Source organism: Limulus polyphemus, unplaced genomic scaffold, assembly GCF_000517525.1.
Source record: "Limulus polyphemus unplaced genomic scaffold, Limulus_polyphemus-2.1.2 Scaffold401, whole genome shotgun sequence".
Classification (NCBI taxonomy): Eukaryota; Metazoa; Arthropoda; class Merostomata; order Xiphosura; family Limulidae; genus Limulus; species Limulus polyphemus.
In genome coordinates, this window is record NW_013666011.1 from 147,073 (window position 1) to 168,021 (window position 20,949).

The 20,949-nt window shown below is 32.4% G+C and overlaps 1 protein-coding gene across 6 annotated transcripts in view; it reads left to right on the top strand.

Moving 5' to 3' along the window:
* LOC106457988 (catenin delta-2-like) overlaps positions 1-15,475 on the top strand; it is a 110,967-nt gene extending 95,492 nt beyond the window's left edge. For 4 of the 6 annotated variants that reach the window (XM_022384094.1, XM_022384095.1, XM_022384093.1 and 1 more), the window contains 9 exons: positions 858-1,018; positions 2,287-2,525; positions 2,858-3,108; positions 5,162-5,312; positions 11,631-11,866; positions 12,177-12,402; positions 12,811-12,830; positions 13,312-13,380; positions 14,548-15,475. In XM_022384094.1, the coding sequence (XP_022239802.1) occupies positions 858-1,018; positions 2,287-2,525; positions 2,858-3,108; positions 5,162-5,312; positions 11,631-11,866; positions 12,177-12,402; positions 12,811-12,830; positions 13,312-13,380; positions 14,548-14,646 (1,452 nt within the window). In that variant the 3' untranslated portion in view covers positions 14,647-15,475. Of the gene's footprint in view, positions 1-857; positions 1,019-2,286; positions 2,526-2,857; positions 3,109-5,161; positions 5,313-11,630; positions 11,867-12,176; positions 12,403-12,810; positions 12,831-13,311; positions 13,414-14,091; positions 14,143-14,547 lie in introns of all 6 variants that reach the window. The other 2 variants (XM_022384097.1, XM_022384098.1) reach the window with 2 other exon arrangements.
* The last annotated feature ends 5,474 nt before the right edge of the window (positions 15,476-20,949 follow it).

Here is a 20,949-nt window from a genome sequence, read left to right on the forward strand (position 1 = left end):
TCACTTGAAAAAAACCCGGGGGTGCTTAACTTTTTTCCAGGTGTATATATTTTTAGATTAGGAAAATATTAACTTTCCCTACATATGTATGTGTATTTGACCATGTTTTTATGTCAATTGTTATTTATGACAGGTCTTATTCATTTTTAAAGGTATCCCTTAATTAATGAAATGTTAGGTAATAGTTGTTAATGGAACTTAAAATATCAACAGACTTTAGTTATTGTTTAAATTTAATGTTGTAGTATGTTAATAATCTCTGGTTTCAAGGATAGATTAACATTGTAAAAACTGTGATGCTGTATGTTATTTGTAGTGACATAGCATGAGAAAATAGTCAATAGAATATTGTATCAGTAAAAGCTGAATGAACCTCAAAAATTCCTATTAAAATTATTTGAATAGGGATAATTCATCAGTAAAATGTAAGAGTCTTGTGTTCAAAAGTTGGCCAGACCCAACATGTTTTTTAATATGAAAAAACTTTACTTGAATACTTATTTTCTAAATTACCATGTTGTTTCTATTATTTGATGATGAGCTAATAAAAACAACATCTGTCATGATTCTGTGAGCAAAACACATTTTTATATTCATATATGTATACTTATGTATTCACTGCACATAATTTTAAAGTTGAAATAGACATGGTAAAAATTAAGATAATATTACATGTACTAGTTATATGTCATGATGGAAACCTTTTTTATTACAAGAGTACTCCATCTTTTTCTTTATTAGCCCCTTATTTCAATGGCAGTAATTTTACTTAGTAGAAACAAAAATTTATATGACATCAAAGTCAATCAATTGTTTATATACTAATAATCTATTTATTCTTTTTTTTTTATGTTTAGGATATCAAGCGTTCTATCATTGATGATGGCTTAACAGTAATAGTTAATCATGTAATAATTCCACACTCTGGATGGGACTGCCATAGAGATCCTGCTGATCAACCAAGAGTCCAGGAAATTTGTTGGTCCACTGTTTTTCGTAATGCCAGTGGAATTCTAAGGTAAATACAAGCCATGAACATGAAATATGTTTTAATTTTAAGCCATTAAAAAAACGGTAAAATAACTTTAAACTAGAGTTATGTGTAGTGACCATTGGTAATTGTCTAATTAAACTTAGTGTTAGTAGAAAAATTTTTAAATTGTATAATTCCTATTTAGAAAACAGGCAATAAAAAGGAAGACAAAGTACCATTTATTATAACATTTAGCTAGGAAATATGTCGCGCGGAAGCTTATGACTTCAGAGATAAGTATTGAAATTAAATTCAAAGAATACTAAAATAAAACAATCATTTTGCATCACTTTAGATCACTGTGTATAGCTGCATTATGAGTTTTACATACTTACTACACAATCAGAATTTTTAATACTTGACAAAGTTATAGCTAGGAGAAGATAGTCTGCATTTAGTTTATTTTATTATTCAATTACAGTAAATCATTTATGAAACAAACTATATTAAATAGCGTTATATCATTGATTTAGGTGTCAATTGTTAAAAATTAGTTGTGTACTAGAATTTATGTAGCACCAATTTTTACTCAGTTGAAATAAAACTTAAGGAAAGTTATAATAAATATATCTAATTAAGCAATTATGTGTGACCAATAAAACATGAAGAGCACTGACCATGTCACACAGTTTTCCACATATTTTCTTCATTTATTTGACTGTTTTGAGGAAATGCAAATTGAACCTTGAAAGACTATTTTTTCATAATATGTAACTTAATTAATCCATCGAAGTTTTAAAAATATTTAGAATTTTCCTTAAAAATTTCCTAAATATATTACATGTGGAAACAGCATAGATAAGTAATAGCATGCAGCTCATTATAGCAACCCCAGCATTCACAAATATCACAATTAGATTTTCAATAAAATTGTGTTGTATAACTCTGTAAACTAACATAAGACTATTTCATCACTATTTGAAAACAAAAAAAACTATTTGGGTGAAAAGTGCTTAAACTTACCTAGCATACCTGATTTCATATGCTGGGGGTCTGCCATGTTCTCCTCATTAACATGGACAAGTAATTCCACAAGTGGAACTGATTGAACAGTATAAGAGTGATTAATATACACACAGCTGAAGGGCTATTTAACTCAATGGTCATAATATGGTGGATATGAAAGAGTGATGATACTGATTGGAACACCCTGATTGTGATGAGTCTGAGAATTAATTGATTTGAAAATTACACTAATTACCCATCTATTTAACTTATTATGTGATATATATTTTTTTGTTATGTTCCTTCAGAAACATCAGTTCTGCTGGAGAATACTCGAGAAGAAAAATGCGAGAGTGCGAAGGTCTTGTGGAAGCACTACTTTTCCTGGTAAAGGCTGCCATTGGAAAGAATGATATGGATAACAAGAGTGTGGAAAATTGTGTTTGTGTCTTGAGAAACCTCTCATTTCGCTGTCAAGAGGTTGAAGATCCAGAATATGATAAACGAATTCTACAACCTTCTCACACTCGTAGTGGACCAATGAAAGGTAACGAATCTCAATTTAGGAATGTCATTAAATGGTAGATTACTTTTAGCCGCCCTACTTTTAGTTAATCAATTAAAGAGAAGAATCTTATTTAATGCCATTTGACTTTAACTTAGTTTGGTAAAAATATCAACAGTAGCAACCATTGTCTTTTGTTTTTATGACATTTGCTGTCTTCTGTCACTTTTAACAGTGACAACCTTTTAAGTTTTACAGCTAGTGCTAAGGTAAATTAGATTTTAAAAACACCATAAAAGATGCCATAATTGTTTTTTCTTTAAATTGTAATTTTACAAATGTGTTATGTAGTAAATATTGTGATAATTCATTAGTGGGAGACAGCTTGGGCTGTTTTGGTACAACAAAAAAGAAGAAAGATGGAGAAAATACAGAGAAACAAAAGAAAGAAGCTCCTCTCTCCTCTGCCCAGACACAGCGATCTGGTCCAATTCAAGGTATGGAGTTGCTGTGGCAGCCTGAAGTTGTGCAACCATATCTAGCTTTGCTTTCAGAGTGTTCAAACCCTGAAACACTGGAGGCAGCAGCAGGTGCCATTCAAAATTTGGCTGCTTGTTATTGGCAGGTGAGTTCTACTGCAAACCTAGTTTGAAACCATGTCTGCTTGCACTATCTGCAGGATAGCTACAAGTGTTAACCTAGGCTATTAATTGAAACCTTGGCTGTTTGGTACTGGCAGGTTAGCATCTAATGTTAATATAGTTTGTTATTTGAAAACCTGGCTTCTTGGCTCTGGAAGGATAATTTCTAATATTAACCTAGTTTATGCTTAGCACTTGCATGGTAATTTTTAGTATTAATCTAGTTTATTATTTGAAAACCTGGCTGCTTGGTATACTAGCTGGTTAATTTCTTGTGTTAATCTAGTATTTGAAAACCTGGCTCCTTTTTATGCTGGCATTTTAGTTTTTAGTGTTAATCTAGCTTATCATTTGAGACTCAGGCTGCAAAATTAGTTCTTGCTAATAATCAGTCTGTTGATTGTAAAGTGCTTAATCACTTAGCGGATTGTCTGGTGATATTGTGTTAGCTGCCTTTTATTACTGTAACCCTACAGAGAAACAGCCATACACAGAAGTAGTTTTTGCAATCATTATTAACTGTTCTTGCATTTTGAATTTTTAATAAAAGTAATTTGTTTCGAAGCAGAACAGTTGATAGATGTCTAATCTATGCTTTAATCATAGTCTTAGTAGCTTAAGAAAACCACATTTTCATGTTCCTGCTGTTAATCTTTCTCATTATTGGTGACTGGTTAAAATTTTAACCTAACTAGTTACTGCTCAGTTAGTTGTCCTTACATTCTTGTTGTTGTTGTACATGATATTCAATGTAATTTGTTTTATTTCAAGTCTTGATTGTTTATTTATGTTATAAAAGTATCTCATGTTAGGAGTAGTGTGCAACACCACCAAATTGAAACCTACTTGTGACTCAATTGTTAGATTTGTATTTTATGGCATGCCTGAATATTTTTATTTTACTGTAAGAACGTAATTTAAATTAGAATCAGAGTAAATAATAATGGCTAAAATATATACTGTAAGCCTTTTGCAGTGAAACTGCTGTCAGAGTGTATATTGATTTCGTTATGTATTTGAAAACAACTGTTTAAGTAGGGAATTGGATATATCTAGTAAGACCTAGAAAACTCACAGATGTGGTAACTTGCTCTGGAAAATATGCTAAATCTGGAAGAATGTCAAGTCTGGCCAAATGTGCAAAATATACCTGAGATAAGTGCTAGGTCTGCTGACCACAAAATAAAAAATATTTATTTTTATGCAAACTAGTGATCTAATCATACACAAAAATTTTTTGGACAATAGTAATTTTACACTCAAACTTAACAACAACATATTGTTACACAAATATATATATCTATCCAAATAATGGCATACCATTACACTTCTCACTCATAACTTGTGACCTGTACAACCATGTGTTTATTCACCCTGAGAAGTATTCTAGTTGATCTGTTTCTACAACATGACTTGGCCTAGGTTGTTAGTAAGAAATTTCATGTGTAAAACAAGTTAGAAATTGATCATTGTTTAGAACTTTATTTTACAAAAAAATGTTCTTGAAAGACTTTAAATACCACACTGCAATAACAATGAATTTAAATGTGCACGTACCAATTTTACATGATCTTGCACATCAATCTTTTAATATAAATTTGATTCAGTTGAAGTAATTTAGTTTTATAATTGCTATTTGTAAATTATACTTTTTACAGTCTTTTATGTTCTTAATGATAGAACAACATAAATGTTAATATATAAACATTAAAAAAAGAAAAGCAACCAAGTAAACCTATGAAAATCGTTGTTACAGATATAGCATAAATAATGGCCAGATCTGGTATAAATAGATCCAGATCTGCCAAAGGTATTCCACATCAGTCAAGCATGTTCCAGATCTGTATAGATCAAATCCAACCTGGGTTTTTTAAGAGGTAAGTACTCATCCTGCTTTTGAAACAGAAGGAAACTACTGTCAGTGGAAATGACTACTTGATTATCATATTTGATAGCATATTATTGAACTTTATTATATATCATATAAGTGAAAAGGCTGTCAAAGTGATAGTGGCTGAATTATGATATTTTATAAAGCCTAGTTTAGATATCCGTGCTGCAGTGAGGAAAGAAAAGGGTCTCCCAGTGTTGGTGGAACTGCTTAGAATGGATGTTGACAGAGTAGTGTGTGCAGTTGCTACTGCATTAAGAAATCTGTCCATGGATCAGAGGAACAAAGAACTCATAGGTAGAGATATCTGTTAAGGAATTATGCAAGGAAAAGAAATTGCAATAATTTGTACCTTTTTGAAATTGTTTGTAATTGGAAATGATACAAAATACTCAGATTTGTTTCATAGAAATTTGATATTGTGTACTTCAGAAGTTTAAAATAAATTCTAGATTAAAATATTGTGATTTTGTTTTTGCATGTGATCAATAACAGTGTTTCTAATACCTGACTAAAATAATAATTGGTAATAAAAAATCATTTCTTAGATTTACTACATATTGTATCACTTTATCTTGGTAGAATACTAAATAATAAAATCTATAAACATACTCCTGTAAAAGAAATAATTATTAGGTTTCAAATATATCCCCCTCTTGATGGCAGTAAATTCAAACTATCAGAAAGTTACTACAGAGATCTTTCGTGCTTCAGAAAACCTAGAAATTAAGTAAACACTTGTGTATCTATATATATATATATTGTGTGTGTGTGTGTGTGTGTGTGTGTGTGTGTGTGTGTGTATAAGTGTGTTTGCATCCAAAAAATCAATATGATGTTGTTATGAAATTTTTGAGCTGTTGATTCTTCAAGATGTCTATGACAGACTGTTTTGCTTGAAAAATGATTTCTTTAAAAGATTCTGTTACTTTTCTGAAAATTTAATTCACAAACACTCTCAAAACATTTTTTGCATTACTTAACCAATAATGTAACATGTGGACAACAAGGGAGCATTTAGTCCTTTAGGGCTGACCATGTGCACCCCACCCTTGAGAATAGTAAAAATTTAAACTTTATATTTCAGAAAATCATTGATTTCCCCCTCTTAAACTTAACAGGTTAAGTGCCATTCTCCACTACTGCAAGTAGCAGCTCATAAGCAAATTACCATATTTGAAAGCCACCCAGTGGCTCAGTGCTAAAAATCAAGGTTTTGATACCTATGGTGCACAACACAGATACCCCATTGTGTAGCTTTGTTTTTAACAATAATCAAACTAAACCATATTTGGAAAATAAGTCAGTCTTAAGTCGAACCTAGCCCATCTTTTGCAAATCTTAAACTTGTGTCCTATTACTCTATTATCTTCAGAATATAGCACAAAGATATCACATGCCTTTATCCTATCAATCCTCTGAATAATCTTGTAAATTTCAGTAAGATCATATTTTACCCTTCTTAACTCAAGAGAAAACAAAAGATAAGATAACCATTCCATCCCTGGAATCATCTAAGCAGCCCTCCTCTGAATCCTTTCTAATAAGCTAATATCCTTTTTTTAGATAAGGGGACCAAAGTGGTACACAGTATTCCAAGTGAGGACTAGTATAGAGATAATTACCTGGTTTAACTTGTTACCAGCATGTCTGTAAATACATACTAAAATTATATTAGATTTATTAGTGACAGTGCTGTGTTGATATTTGTTTAACACATAATTTCATCACCCCTTAACCCATTAGTTTGCTTTTTTAGTCAAGTGGGCAATCGCTGCCCCCTTCAAGTTGGTGCCCTGTGTGAAAGCACTGCTCACACTACCCACAGTACAGCCCTGATTGTTGTCAACAGAACACAGCTTTCACTGACTTATTTCCACAATGCCAAGATCAGTTTTTTCAGTCATATTATTGTGTTTCCATCTATATTTAAGGTGTAATCCAAAAATATGATAACACAGATACATTATCTAGCACTTACTATAATCAAAGGTAATTTGTCAAATATTTGTCCAACTTACTAATTACCTAAACCATTTTATAATACCTCAGCGATCTCAATATAGCTATACATACCAAAGAATTTAATGCCATTAGCTAACTTTACTAATTATAGCCTTATCAATATCATTAATGTAAATAGAATTGAGCAAAGGCCTATATACTAACCCCTGAGACACTCCTCTAGTAACAAGGGTCCAACTTGATTTTTTCATTAATAAAAACATTCTGCTTTCTTCCATCCCACCATCCAACTTGCTAGTGTTTCCCCTACCCTTACTTATGCGACTTTCTAAGGTAATCTTTTGTGTGTGTCATCTTATTAAAAGAATTTTGAAAGTCCAACTACAACAAATTCACACCCTTTCCTTTGTCCAGCTAACTGATAGAATTCTTCAAAGATATAACAGATTAGTAAGGCCATATCTCCCTTTTGTGAATCCATGTTGAACTTCTGTTTTGATATCATGTTTGTGTAAATGATTTTGTAAAGCTCATTCCTATACAATATCTTACCTCCTCTCACAAAATAGCTTTTCTCAATTAGTATTGCTCACTGTCAGCACAAATTTTCAATGTATGCCACTAGCCTACCACTTTCTACTTCAGCATTTCTACATGTAAATGATTATGCAGAAGCTCTCCACTAATAAGAATGTGACACAACCCCTATCATAAACAGTGCCCTCTCCACATTTGCACTCATTAATCACTTCTCGAATGGCAGTAATACTGAACAGACATGCTTGTTTTTGCTCACAAATTTGTCAACGTTTTTCTTATACTACAGATTTAGTTTTTGTTACCACTTCTTTAATTTTTCACATTTGTGAATTGTGAAACATTGCTTTTTCCAACTTTTCTTACTTTTTTAGGGGCCTTTTTGCTAGTGTATTGTGGATCCCTCTCTGTGGCAAATGGTGCCTGACCTGGTATGCTTTTTTTTTAATCTGCACTGTCCATCATGTGGCCATGCTCAATGTCAATTATGTTGTAGCTCTTTTGATGTATAATTCCAGATGCTGCCAGGTGTTGGTTGTGTGTCTCCATTCAGTTGTCATCTACACTGAACCAGTTATGTCACAGGATTCGGTTATGCACACCGTAGAGATGAGGTATTCCATAGGACTGCTAGTAGTTCTATCTCCTGGTCGTTTACTTCATAAATATGTTCATCCCAGACCATACACTCATGTACATACATGAGTAAAGCAGACAGGGATTGCTGCCCATCTCTGATGTTCTGTGTGTCTTACCACAGACCTGATGTACAATTTCAGATGCTACCAGGTGTTTGTTGATCAACTCCATCAATGTTGTAGCTCTGCTTTTCAAAATAGGGTATCACAGTCACCCATTGCACTGTCTCTGGTGGTGAGGTCCTCTGGACTCTCCAACAGGTTTTTCCTTCCTTTCTTCTAGTGGAGCATGGGAGTCCTTGCCCCTTACCTAGCTGCTGGGGTGGTGGACCATGGAGTCCTGTCCTCCTGAGTGATGCATCATACCACTTAGTTGAGAGTAGGTTGGTAGCATTCTGCAGGTGTCAATGGCGTACAGCACTTCCTACTGCAGATCTGATCTTGAATTCCAGATGCTGCCAGGTTTTGTTTCAAGCACTATGCTATGGTATGACTATATGTATTGTAGTTTGCCCCTCAAACTGTGTCGTTCCTCCTCCCTATCATCCTTTGTATGTAGCTTCTGAGGGTCTGGTGGTTGGAGATGGTCCAGCTAAATAAGTCCTCACGTGTTCTGGCTGGTATCCCTCCTCCTACCATGTACTAGATGAAAAATGCCTAATACCTCCAAGTTTGGACTGGAGATGCACTCTAGGTTTGCAGTCCCTCTTCCTAACATCTGCTGGATGTCAGTTCCTGACAGATCTGGTTTTGGTTGTAACTGGATGCAGCACATGTATTCTACCTTGTGTATAGCCAGGTATCCTTCTCCTACTGCGGACTGGAAGAACCATTCCTAATGCCACTAGGTTTTGGACCAGAGATTTCATCCTACCAGGATTTTCCACCTTCCTACCATCCACTGGATGTCAGTTCCTGGAGGATCATGTAGTGGTTGGGTTGGAAATGCATGCAAGTGAAGATGGATTTTGGTACAGATGCTCATCTTCCCTACCACTTCCTGTTCAGAGGTGAAGAAGTAGGTGATCCTCTACTGACTGCAATACTGATATACAATTCCAGATACTGCCAGCTGTTAGTTGAGGTTGAACTACCACTATGGTATTTTGCACCCTAGCCACTCAACCCCCAGGGGTCCCACTGATTGGTAATATGTATTATGGGATTCCTTCATGTTTTTCTGCCTTTTATGTTCGTTACACAGTCATAAAAGGGTGAAGAATATATCTGGATCAGATGTAGTTTGGTCTCCTGCTGAAGTGTGATATTTTCTTTTCGTTTCACACCTCATGATCTCTTCGTGGGTGCTTCCTAAAGGGGGGGATAATTTTTTTCACCAGCCCTCCACCAGTTCAATGTGGGATTCTAGCTATTTTGTGAGAGGAGGTAAGATAACATATCTGAAATTAACATTTTCCTAACCTGAAAATATATTTCTGATAGAGACTTACCTCTTTTCACATTTTCCATCCAACTTCTCCACTTCCGGTGATATCTGGTGTAGATCTTCTGTCCAATCTCGAAGTGATTAACGAATGCAAGTATAGAGAGGGTGCTGGTTATGATAGGGTTTGTGTCACACTCCTATTGATGGAGAGCTGCTGCATAATCATTTACATGTAGATATGCAGAAGTGGAAGGCTAGTGGCGAGCATTGAAAATTTGTGCCAATAGAGGGCAGTACTAATTGAGGAAAGCTATTTTGTGAGAAGAAAGATAAGTATCTTTCGGAAATACATTTTCAGGTTAGGAAAATGTTGAATTTTATGAGGCTCTTTACCACTACAGAATTAAGACTAATAACTAGCTGGTCTATAATTTCCCAGGCCTCTCTTATTTCCCACTTTAAACATAAGGGTAAAATTACAAACTCACCATTCCTCAGGCACCTGCGTATTATCTATTGATCTATGAAAAAATAAATAGTCTTACACATCTAATCTTTGACCTCCTTTAAAGCCCTTGAGGAAAACCTTTTCTGGTCATGGTGCTTTATTTATTTTTAATTTCTCAATCTTTCTACTTACAACTAAAGGACTAATACCTACATGTTTCACGTAAACTGAAATACTTCCTATAAAATGTTCAGGGTCAGGGATATTGCTAATATCTTTTCTTTTAAAAGAAGAAGAGAACATTTAAAAGCTTAAACACTTCATCATCTTCAACAAAAACCTTGCCAACAGCATCATTTAAGGACCCAACTCTCATTTTAACATTTTGCTTACTTTTAACATACTTAAAAAGTAAAAGCCTTGCTGTTAAATTTAACATTATGAGCCAGCTGTTTATCATAATCCCTTTTTTGAAGTCCTAATTTATTTTTTAACCAAATTCCTAACTGTTCTATAGTTCTTTAATTCTTCCAACTTATCTGTCAGTTTAAACTTCTTAAACGTTTGGCATATCCCTAATTTTTTCCTTTGTGTCTTTAGTAAGCCAGTTAAGTTTGATCATCTCTGTTATTGTTTTTTTCTGTTTAGGAGCATGCTTGTCTTAAACTAGAATTAATTTATTTTTTTACAATTCCCAAAATATGTAATAGATCCTCATTTAACTCTATCCCAATTCATTTTTGGTTTCAAAAATTAGTTTTTTGAAAATTTGTAACTAAAATTTCATTTTTGTTAATCTTATCATGTATCAAAACATCACACCTAATTATACAATGACCATTCTTCCCAAATATTTCCCACTTTATCTCTTGCAACCATATTCTCATTTTTGGTTAACCGTAAATATAAAATGGTATCCCCCTCTTAGTTGGCTGTCGTACTGTTTGTTATTGAAAACCACTCTAAATCACTTAAATAAATCTCTCTCCCTCATTATTTGATTCCATACAATCCCATTCCTCATGTCTAAGATTAAGGTCTCCAAAAGTATTTGATCAGGTGGTCTATAACAATTGTCAACTAGATATCTTTAACCTTCAAAACTCCTGACTGTAACCCATATAGATTCAGCTTCTTTACTACCATTTTTTTACATCTTCAATCCCAACAGAATGCAGTTTGTTCCTTGTATAAAGAAACACCTCTCTTTTAAAAGGTCCAACACTATTAAATAGTGGAACCATCATCAGGTTAGTGCATAAATGCTCTGAGAATAAGTTTAATTTCTCTGAGGACCTTCTTGCAGTGACATGGTACTGGTTACTGGTTCCACTGTTAAATCCAAAAGCACATTTTAATAAACAAATTGAAGGTGTGGGTATCCTATTTGTTGCCTGAGTAATATTTATATAAATATTTTAAGTTTTGAAAAATATTTAGTGTTTTACATTACTGAATTACTCAAGTTTAATTGTGTGTATCATATGTACCACAACTGTGATGTAATAATAGAAGTATCCTAACATGTTGTTTTGTGTAGGGAAGTATGCCATGAGGGACTTAGTGTGTGTCATATGCACTACTAGTAACCACAACTTTGGTGTAATAATAGAAGCATCCTAACATGTTGTTTTGTGTAGGGAAGTATGCCATGAGGGACTTAGTACAGAAGCTTCCCAGCAGTGGTCCTCAGCAAGAGGGAGGAGGTTCCTCAGATGAGACTATAGCAGCTGTGCTGGCTACTCTGAATGAAGTCATCATTAAGAACAGTGACTTTGCCAGATCTCTTCTTGAAGCTGGTGGAGTGGACAGGTTGACATACATAGCTAAACAGAAAGGCAGGTTTTCTCCACGAGTGGTGAAGTTCACAGCACAGGTTAGTTGCAATAAATGTAATTAAACTATTGAATTACTTATGTTTTTATTAGATCTACACTTTTTTGTAATAGAGTTGAGTGTACTTCACTAGTTTTTTAATTTATTACCTTGTTTATATAGATCACGTTTGAATCACTTAAAAATCTATGAATATTTTAAGTTCAATGCTATGTAATTTATGCACTGTATAGAGCTCTTATAATTAATATACAAATATTGAATTGGTAATATTTCCTTCTCAGTAGATGAATACCAGTAAAGAGGTTACCGGAAATATACTCACAAAATATATATGTTGTCTGTTGTAGTTGTTGTACAATATGTGGCAGCATCAAGATCTTCGTGAAGTGTGTAGAAAAGCTGGCTGGAAAGAATCTCATTTTATTACACGCACAATGGTGGCTCGAAATGCTGCTTCTACTCCTACTAGTGCTAACAGTACACTTCATCGACCAATCAGTACACAGGGTGCAACAAAATACGAAGACAGGACACTACCTCGTCGGGGCCCAGATCCTAACTCTTCTGCTGGAGGTAACGTTTGCTGAGGCTAAAACTGTATGGAAGGATCTCCATTTGTATTTAATCCTCAAACAGCTAATGTTTATTTTTTAATTATTCAGTACCAGTATATAAATGTCAATAGTTAACTTATCTCCAATATATTTTATGTGAATATTTTTTTCAACACAAATACACATACATACAAAAGAAAACTTTCACTGTGAGTACTAAAGCTTTTAAAATTTGATTTGTTCTCTAACCTTTATTTGTTTCTTGTAAGAACACTTTAAACATAGGATCAGAAACTGAAACCTAAGTTCAAGATAACTTCTTTAACTGTTGCTTATACATTTATTGTATTCATTTGAACACACTTTATCTTCTAACAGTACTTTGTAAAATTTTTGTTCTAATTCAATGCTATTTATTATTTTTTAGATGGTGTGCCACGTAGTCGGGTAAGTTATACACAATTTCTACTAGAATATACCTTTAATTTTATTTTGGCCATTAATTTGCAGATTCAGTATATAGTTTTAAATCATTTCTGGCAAATAAAATCTTGTTCCTGAAAACAGTTTGACAAATCAGTACAAAGATAATACCAGAAATCAATTTGATGGTTTCATACATAATCCTTATAAAACAGTGTGACATTTAGAAAATAGTTCTTATTATAATACTTTCAATCAAGTTTGATGTTGCATATTTCAATAAAGAAATAGACATTGTCAGTGAGCATCAGAGGTGTTTCATGCTGTACAAACAAATATATACCATCTTAAAACAAATTATAATAGTATTTACAGGTAATGGCTTGATTAGTTAATAATTGATGTGGATTCATAATAACTTAGAAGAATAGTCTTGACTTAATTTAATAAATATTGACAGTAGAATTTTATGAACCTTGTACAGTACTGAAATTTATTTTGTTAGTCAGAGGAACTTCCTTTAAATGATGTTCGAGAAGATATGGAGCCACCACCACCACCTCATAGACCACCGGTAGGAGGCGTGTTAATCTTTCCACCAGTGCCAGTAAGTCCTCGAAACTGCGTATATCTGTACATGTTGCATGTTTATGGACTTTATTTTTCAGTTTTGTTTTTATAAATTTTTTATTACTCACACTTTACTGAATAAAAAATTGAAGTTGTGCATGCACATGCCAGAATGTAGTTTCAAGGACTTCAGATGATAGATTCATATTCCTTAAGTAGAGTTTTGTTACAAATATAAAATTTTATACATCTCTTTCTTCATGAGTTAGTAATGCATGAGAAACTTTACCCACCTTTTGTAATTGTAGTAATTATATATATATATATATTTTTTAATTTATTGATAATTATAAGCTATAATGAATCATTAGGAAACTTAGATATTGGAGCCAAACAAGTGTATTTAAAATTTATTCTCATGATTCTGATAAACAGGTTATATGTATGTTGTGTAATGAACAAAAGATTACTTCTTATTTTTATCAGAAAATTAAATAGCAAAATTACCATGTGGTCTTTCAGATTCAGAAAAAGTGGGTTTGCAAAAAAAACTAACCTGCTTTTGCACCTTATATGTATTCCAGTAAACAGGTTTCCAAACATTAACTTAATATGGTCATAACATACAAACTATGAGCTTCTTTAGGTTTCAAAAACATTTTATTAAAAGGAATCACTTGAAATTTTGTAAAAAATATTTTCTGTTCCTGTTTAGCCTCCACCCCAGGGCTTTTGAACTTGCTAGGCCTCTGATTTTACTCTTTTGGTGGGTGTTTCCTTTGAAACTTTTATATTCTATCTCATTAACAATCTCTATTCTGACTTATTTTACTCTGATGCTATGAATACTTAGTTACAGATGCAGTATACAAGTTATCACAGACTTACAACAACATATATGTGAATACACATTTTGTTTATTTTTTATTTGCAACAGACCATAGGAATATAGTATGAGACTACCAAAATACCAGTATAATAGAAAAACATTCACTTAGTTTTATTCTGTTCTTTGATTAATTTAGTAGAGATATGATTTTATTTTAGTCTTTCAAGCATTGAATGATATATTACCAGTGATATACAGGATGAAAGTGCTATTGGAAAAAGAAATTGGTCATAAGTTTCTGTGGACTTGAAAATTTTAACTATAATTTTTATTGTTTCACAGCCCTTGGCAGAACAATCTTATGCTCAACTTCCAAGGGAAAACCTCCAACAAGTTGAGCTACCAGTTCAGGGGGATCAACAAGAAGACTCCTGGGTATAAATGTTGTTGTTTCTTCTCTGAATCACAGACTATACAAATGTTTTTTCCAACTGAAGGTCTGATAGCCTTCTGTCTGTATTGTTCTCCAACCTTCAGCAGCAGTCAGATAACATTGTTGGCTTAGAGAAATAAGTGTTGCGTGTGGCATCTATGCCAACAAACACTTTCCTTTTTCTATTAGTTGTTCTTTTTAACTTGTTATACATTTAGTTAAAGGCAAATCAATTGTTTGGATGGTATAATTAAGACATATAAATTTTAATCTATATATAAAAAAAACCAATGATCCTACTAAGATACTTTAAACTGTGTGTAAAAGAAACTGGGAAATAATTATGTGTTCTTGATATACACTCCCCATTTTGAAAGAAAAAGTTCGGCTTGGAGTAATGACAGGCTAGTCAGCGAACATGATGTTTATAAATCATAATAGATTATAAATCAAGATTATTAGATATGAGATGTTATTTCTTTTTTTGCTTTTAATATTGAACATTACTTTTATTTTGTCTTTATTCATAAAATGTTGTTTAATTTTTATTACTATTTTCCAACATTCCATATTTTGAAAACAAGTATTAAGTGATGGTTTTATATTAGTGAGCTGCTAAGTTTGGTGAATGGGTTTTTTCCCAGGTAATTGTTGTTGACATTTTTTTAACATTTGGCTTGCTACTTAAATTTTTTCACATTTTATTATAATACTGAACTTGGTGTCTGTTTCTGTTATAACATGCCTGTGTACAGAGTTAAGCTTTATTAAGTGTGTACATGTAACTAGTGATTATCAATAAAATATCCAAAGATCTCAGGTTCTTAGTCATCAGTACACTTGTGTGAATTTCTGGTTTACTAAGAACATGACAGAAAATATCACATTTTAACTAGCTCTTATACTGAACATAATTTTATCTTCAACTTGGATATTTTTCAATTCGACTTAGGAAAAAAGATCAGATTTTATGATATGCAGTCAGTTCCAGTGGTAACATGTGCACTGTGGGGGATAGGTAACAGATATTGGAAAAGGTAACCAAAAATGAATCACTACTATTACACATTATTAAACATTAATTAATAAGTCATATGAAAGCACAATATTATAAAACATTTACACAAATTTAGTTTTCCCAGATGTTTTATTATTGTTATTAATATTAAGACATTAGAAACCTTTATATCTGAGCAACTTTTATTATTGTTATATTTAGACTTATTTGGCTTTTATTTTAGTTTTTGATATGTACTTATCATAGGTTTTTTATATTAGTTGGAATCTGAAAATAAAGGGGGGGGGGGTACAGGATCTAAAATAGGTAGCCTTGCATGCATCATTCCTATATAAATAAATAAACAACACATTTTCAGGTACTGCAAGAAAGTTACAGAAAATTAATTGTTATGTAATCCACTATACAAATGTTGGAATGTAGATTAATTAATTTACCCTCCATTATTACAATAAAAATTGTTATTAATGTGGAGAAAAATGTGTGTGCTTTTTATTTCTGCGTGTTTCTAGGGTTGATGTTTTCTATCTTTCCAAATCTTACTATCTATGAAATTTGTTAAATTCATCTTGAATATATTAAAAAAATACCGTACTCTCATCCACAAATGAATGCCAGTATATGGCTGTAATATTGAAAGTCACATTTATAATTGTATTTATACTTGAACTCAACTTAGAGCATTAAACTGGGATAACAAAAATTTAATCAGATAATCATTTGTCAGTTTTATATATTGGAACATTCCTTAGATAATGTTTTTTTGTTCTTGTTGTTGGATTTTTTCTAAAATTCATTTTCAGAATAAGTTAATTGTAATGCATTTACTTTTTATAAGTAATACATAACAAATGCTTTGTTTGTGTTTTATTACTTCCTGTAACATCCTCACAGTTATATCTGTGATATACCATGGGAAGCATGGTGCTTTATTTACAGTGAATTTCATCATAACTAAATATAATATTATCTCTAAAATATGGTGTGAATTTTTTAAACAAATGCATTGATATATAAAACATACTCTGTTATAAACTAGGCTTAAGAATCTCTGGAATGATAATTAAATTGTTTATTGAACAAGACATACGTTTAATTTATTTCAAAGACATTGTGTTAAATTACATATATATTTACAAACACTCCTATCTTTCATTAATATCTGTGTTAAGATGATGGTTATTGAAATAACTTTGAAGTAAAGTTACGCCAACCATTTATGAACAAAGAGAAGTATTTTTTTTTATAAACAAACATTATTGAATATTTTCCTCAAATATTTTGCACTTGAAAATAAACCAGTATCCTGTGCCTCACATTAAACTCTTAACAGATATTACGTAATATTTCTGTAGAGAACCTAGTCTACATTTCTTGCTCAAGATTTTTAAAGTTAGATTTAAAATGGTGGTGATAAGCCCATGTATTTGAACATCTTTGGTTTTTGCAAAGTCTATAATTATACAAAAAACAATTTCTTAGTATGTCAACAAAAAAGTATGTGTTAATGATAATATATATAAATATATATTGGATGAAGTAAATATTAAATGTATGCAGTACATACACATAAAGTAAAATAAATTCAAGAATGCTGGGACTAAAGACTATCGAAGAAGAACTTTACTATCTAAACTTCAACTCTACAAGAATATTTAAAAGAGAGTCACTAGTTCGTTTGTTTTTGTTTATATTCATTACATTACTGTAAAGTTAGGAACCAACATTTACTATTGACCAAAGTACTCAGCAGGTACTTGAAATGTCAGCATGTGTAAAAGTACATTTTGTGGTGGTCTTAGACCCAGTAAAGTGTTATCTAAGGTTTTATACATGTTCACTGATTTTGTGTTGGTCTTAGACCCAGTAAAGTGTTATCTAAGGTTTTATACATGTTCACTGATTTTGTGGTGGTCTTAGACCCAGTAAAGTGTTATCTAAGGTTTTATGCATGTTCACTGATTTTGTGGTGGTCTTAGACCCAGTAAAGTGTTATCTAAGGTTTTATGCATCTTCACTGATTCGTTGATGATCCTAATAGACCAACTGCTTTCATCTCAAGTTACATTTAGAAAAAAGTAGATTTACTGATGATCATAACAAGTTTAATACAGTATATGTTTATAGAAGGAAATACATTTAAGATGATTCTAGGGGAGTCCGTATAGTTGCTATAGTATATCTAAGATAATATGAAATTTCGTTAGTTTATTGGTGATCCCAAAGGCCCTAGTATAATGTGTTTCGGGTTATATGAAACTTGGTTAATTTTCTAGGGATCGAACCTGAAGACCAAGTTCAGTATCTGTTAAGTTATATACATGTTAGAAGATTCATTGATCCAGAAGAATCCTGTGGAGTGGTTCAAAGGCTACATAGATGTTAGAATATTGAGTGATGGTTAGTTAGATGGATCCAGTAAGGTACGTCTTACGGTTATACAGAAGTTAGTAGATTTATTGGTGATAAAAGTTAATCCAATTTAGTGTTTCTAAGGTTATACAGAATGTTGGTTCAAAGAGGCAAAATAAAACTCATTCTTTAAAGTTGTATAGTAATTAGCAGATTTACTTGTGGACCTAACTGATTCAGAATGGTATTTTTACGGTTATAGATAATTAATTCTTTGATAAACCCAAAAGAACAGGTCAGCTAATTTACTTACTGATTTAAAAATATCAGAAAATTTTTCCAGAAGAAACCGCCAAATCCTGATAAATTCGGAAAAGTCACACAATCATGTGCCTTTTTTTTTTCGAATTAATATTCTTCATTCAAATTCTGTATGAAGTAATAAATTTAAATTTTGAAAATATATTTTTCAATTAAACTACTTTAAACCCATGGAATAATTACTCAAAATCGATATATGTAAATAAAATAATTTGGACTCTGTATGAAATATTTTTTATTAGTGAAAAAAGAAACATTTTAGTCACTCACAAACAATTATCTGAGGTCAACTCTTAGGTCAGCGATAAGTTTATGGGCTAACAGCGTTAAAATCTCGGATTAATTGTTAATTTCATCTATAAGATATAATAGCCGGAGAGAGGGTAGGGCAATGAAAATTAATATAAGTGCTGGGATGATGGTTCAGAATGTCTCAATTTCTTGACCTTCTAAAAGAACTCGATTAGTAAAAGAGTTATATATGGTGTTTATTATTATTATGTATACTACTAGGGTTGTAATTAGGGTAAGGATGATTATTGTATGATCATGGAAAAAATTATTTGTTCTATAGTAGGGGAAGCTCTATCTTGAAATAGAAGGTGAGATCAAGTTGCCATAAGTTATTTGATTAGTATTGTTAGTTGGTTGTATGTATGATCTGCTGTATCATCATTGTTTTCAGTTTTGTAAATTTCCATACCGTTACATTTGCTTACCATTCTTCACTATTCGTATTGGCTAGCACAACCGAGAAGATAATGAGCAATTGTTATTGGCGCTAAACTCGAGTCTCGCGCTCATACCCTAAGATCAGCAAATACTTTGAATCGTCAATAGTTCCTCTTGGGAATTTCCCGCGAAAATTAAAACATGAGGTGTTGAAATAAAATTACAATAAGAAACACTTACAAACGTTTAGTTCAATAAACTTGAACATTTCCACAGACTTGACCAACGTTTATAAGAGTTACAGACAATTCAAACAAAAGTTTGTTTGTTTTTTCTTATCAATCCAACCTGCCTTAATTATGTATAGTTTTAAGAATGCATTTCGCAAATGAGGCCATCAGACTCTTAAAATTAACTTACACACACAAAAAAAAAGAAGAAAGAAAAGCATAACTTGCATTTTTTGTTTTAGCTTACATCATGGTAATATAATTTACAAAAATCTATTGAGTGTTACGAAAATATCATTTTTCATACATGAGCGCCTGTTTATGTTTTTAATGTGGGGAGGTGGCGTAAGGAATAGGAATTGCTGGAGAGCGAGACGAGAAGATACTTTTTTTAATTAAAAAACAAAGTATTCAGAGTTGGGAGGAACGTGCTTCCTTCTGCCCCCTGGTTAGGCTCCTATGTTTCTATATTCTAATAAATTTTATCATAAGTAGCTGGCCCCCCAGTGGCACAGCGGTATGTCTGCGGACTTACAACGCTAGAAACCGGGTTTCGATACCCGTGATGGGCAGAGCAAAGATAGCCCTTGTATAGCTTTGTGCATAATTGAAAACAAACAAACAGAAGTAGCTGATGCAAGTGTTAATGGTTTGGAAGTAGTTTTCCTATTTTGTATTTACTTATTCTTCCTGCTGAAGTAGCTTAGGTTTGGGGCTGATCAAGAATATTAAAGTGTCACAAGTTTATGCTTGCATTACAAAACAGATTTTTCATCTTACAGTTCTGTGCCCGAAAGTATAGTCTGTTTGGTGTCATATGTGGGTGTGACAACTTAACTATACGTACGAAAATATATTACGTCACATCCGCCAAGGCTGTAATTCTACCACCATGTTTCGATTCAAGTTGCTCTTTACAGCCGTAGTAAAAACTTTTGAAAACTTTTGATATTATCGCTGTAAGCATGAATGAAATCCCCTAAGTATAGAATGACAACAAAAAAATTTCACTATACACAAGGAAAATCCGTATGAAAAATTTACGGGAAATTTGTAGACGCAATATAAAAGTTATATAACATCCTCTCGTACGAGTGCTACCAAAGCTGTTTTATAAAATATATATATTTTACATACCTTTATGCCCCCCAGTGACACAGTAGACTGGTTTCGATACCCGTGGTGGGCAGAGCACAGATAGCATATTGTGTAGCTTTGTGCTTAATTACAAACAAGCATACATTTACAAAATTAGCTTTAAAATAAGTTGTACCAGTGTTTTGGCATGCTGGCGGCATCAAGAATACGATGATGTTTTATTTTTTAAAAACAATTATCTATAAAATTTATGAATAACATTAAAAAGTCAAGTCGACAAATTAATTTGAATTATATATATATACACACACACGTTGTAAACAATATATACAACACGTGCATATTATTTCAAAATTAATTGAATGTTATATGCGCCTGTTTTAGTTTGAGTCATATAGTAGGACGTAAGTGATCTTATTATTTGGGTTAAATAACATGGCATAACCACTTCCCAAACTTAGAACCACTATACTAGAGGAGGACTACCAGATAGCAACACCCACCGCCCACGTGATTGAATACTAAAATTGATCGTCACAGTTATAATGATTTCACAGCTGAAAGTGTATTGTGACTCGAACCTTGGACCTATAACTAAGCATGCTAACTATACACCTGGC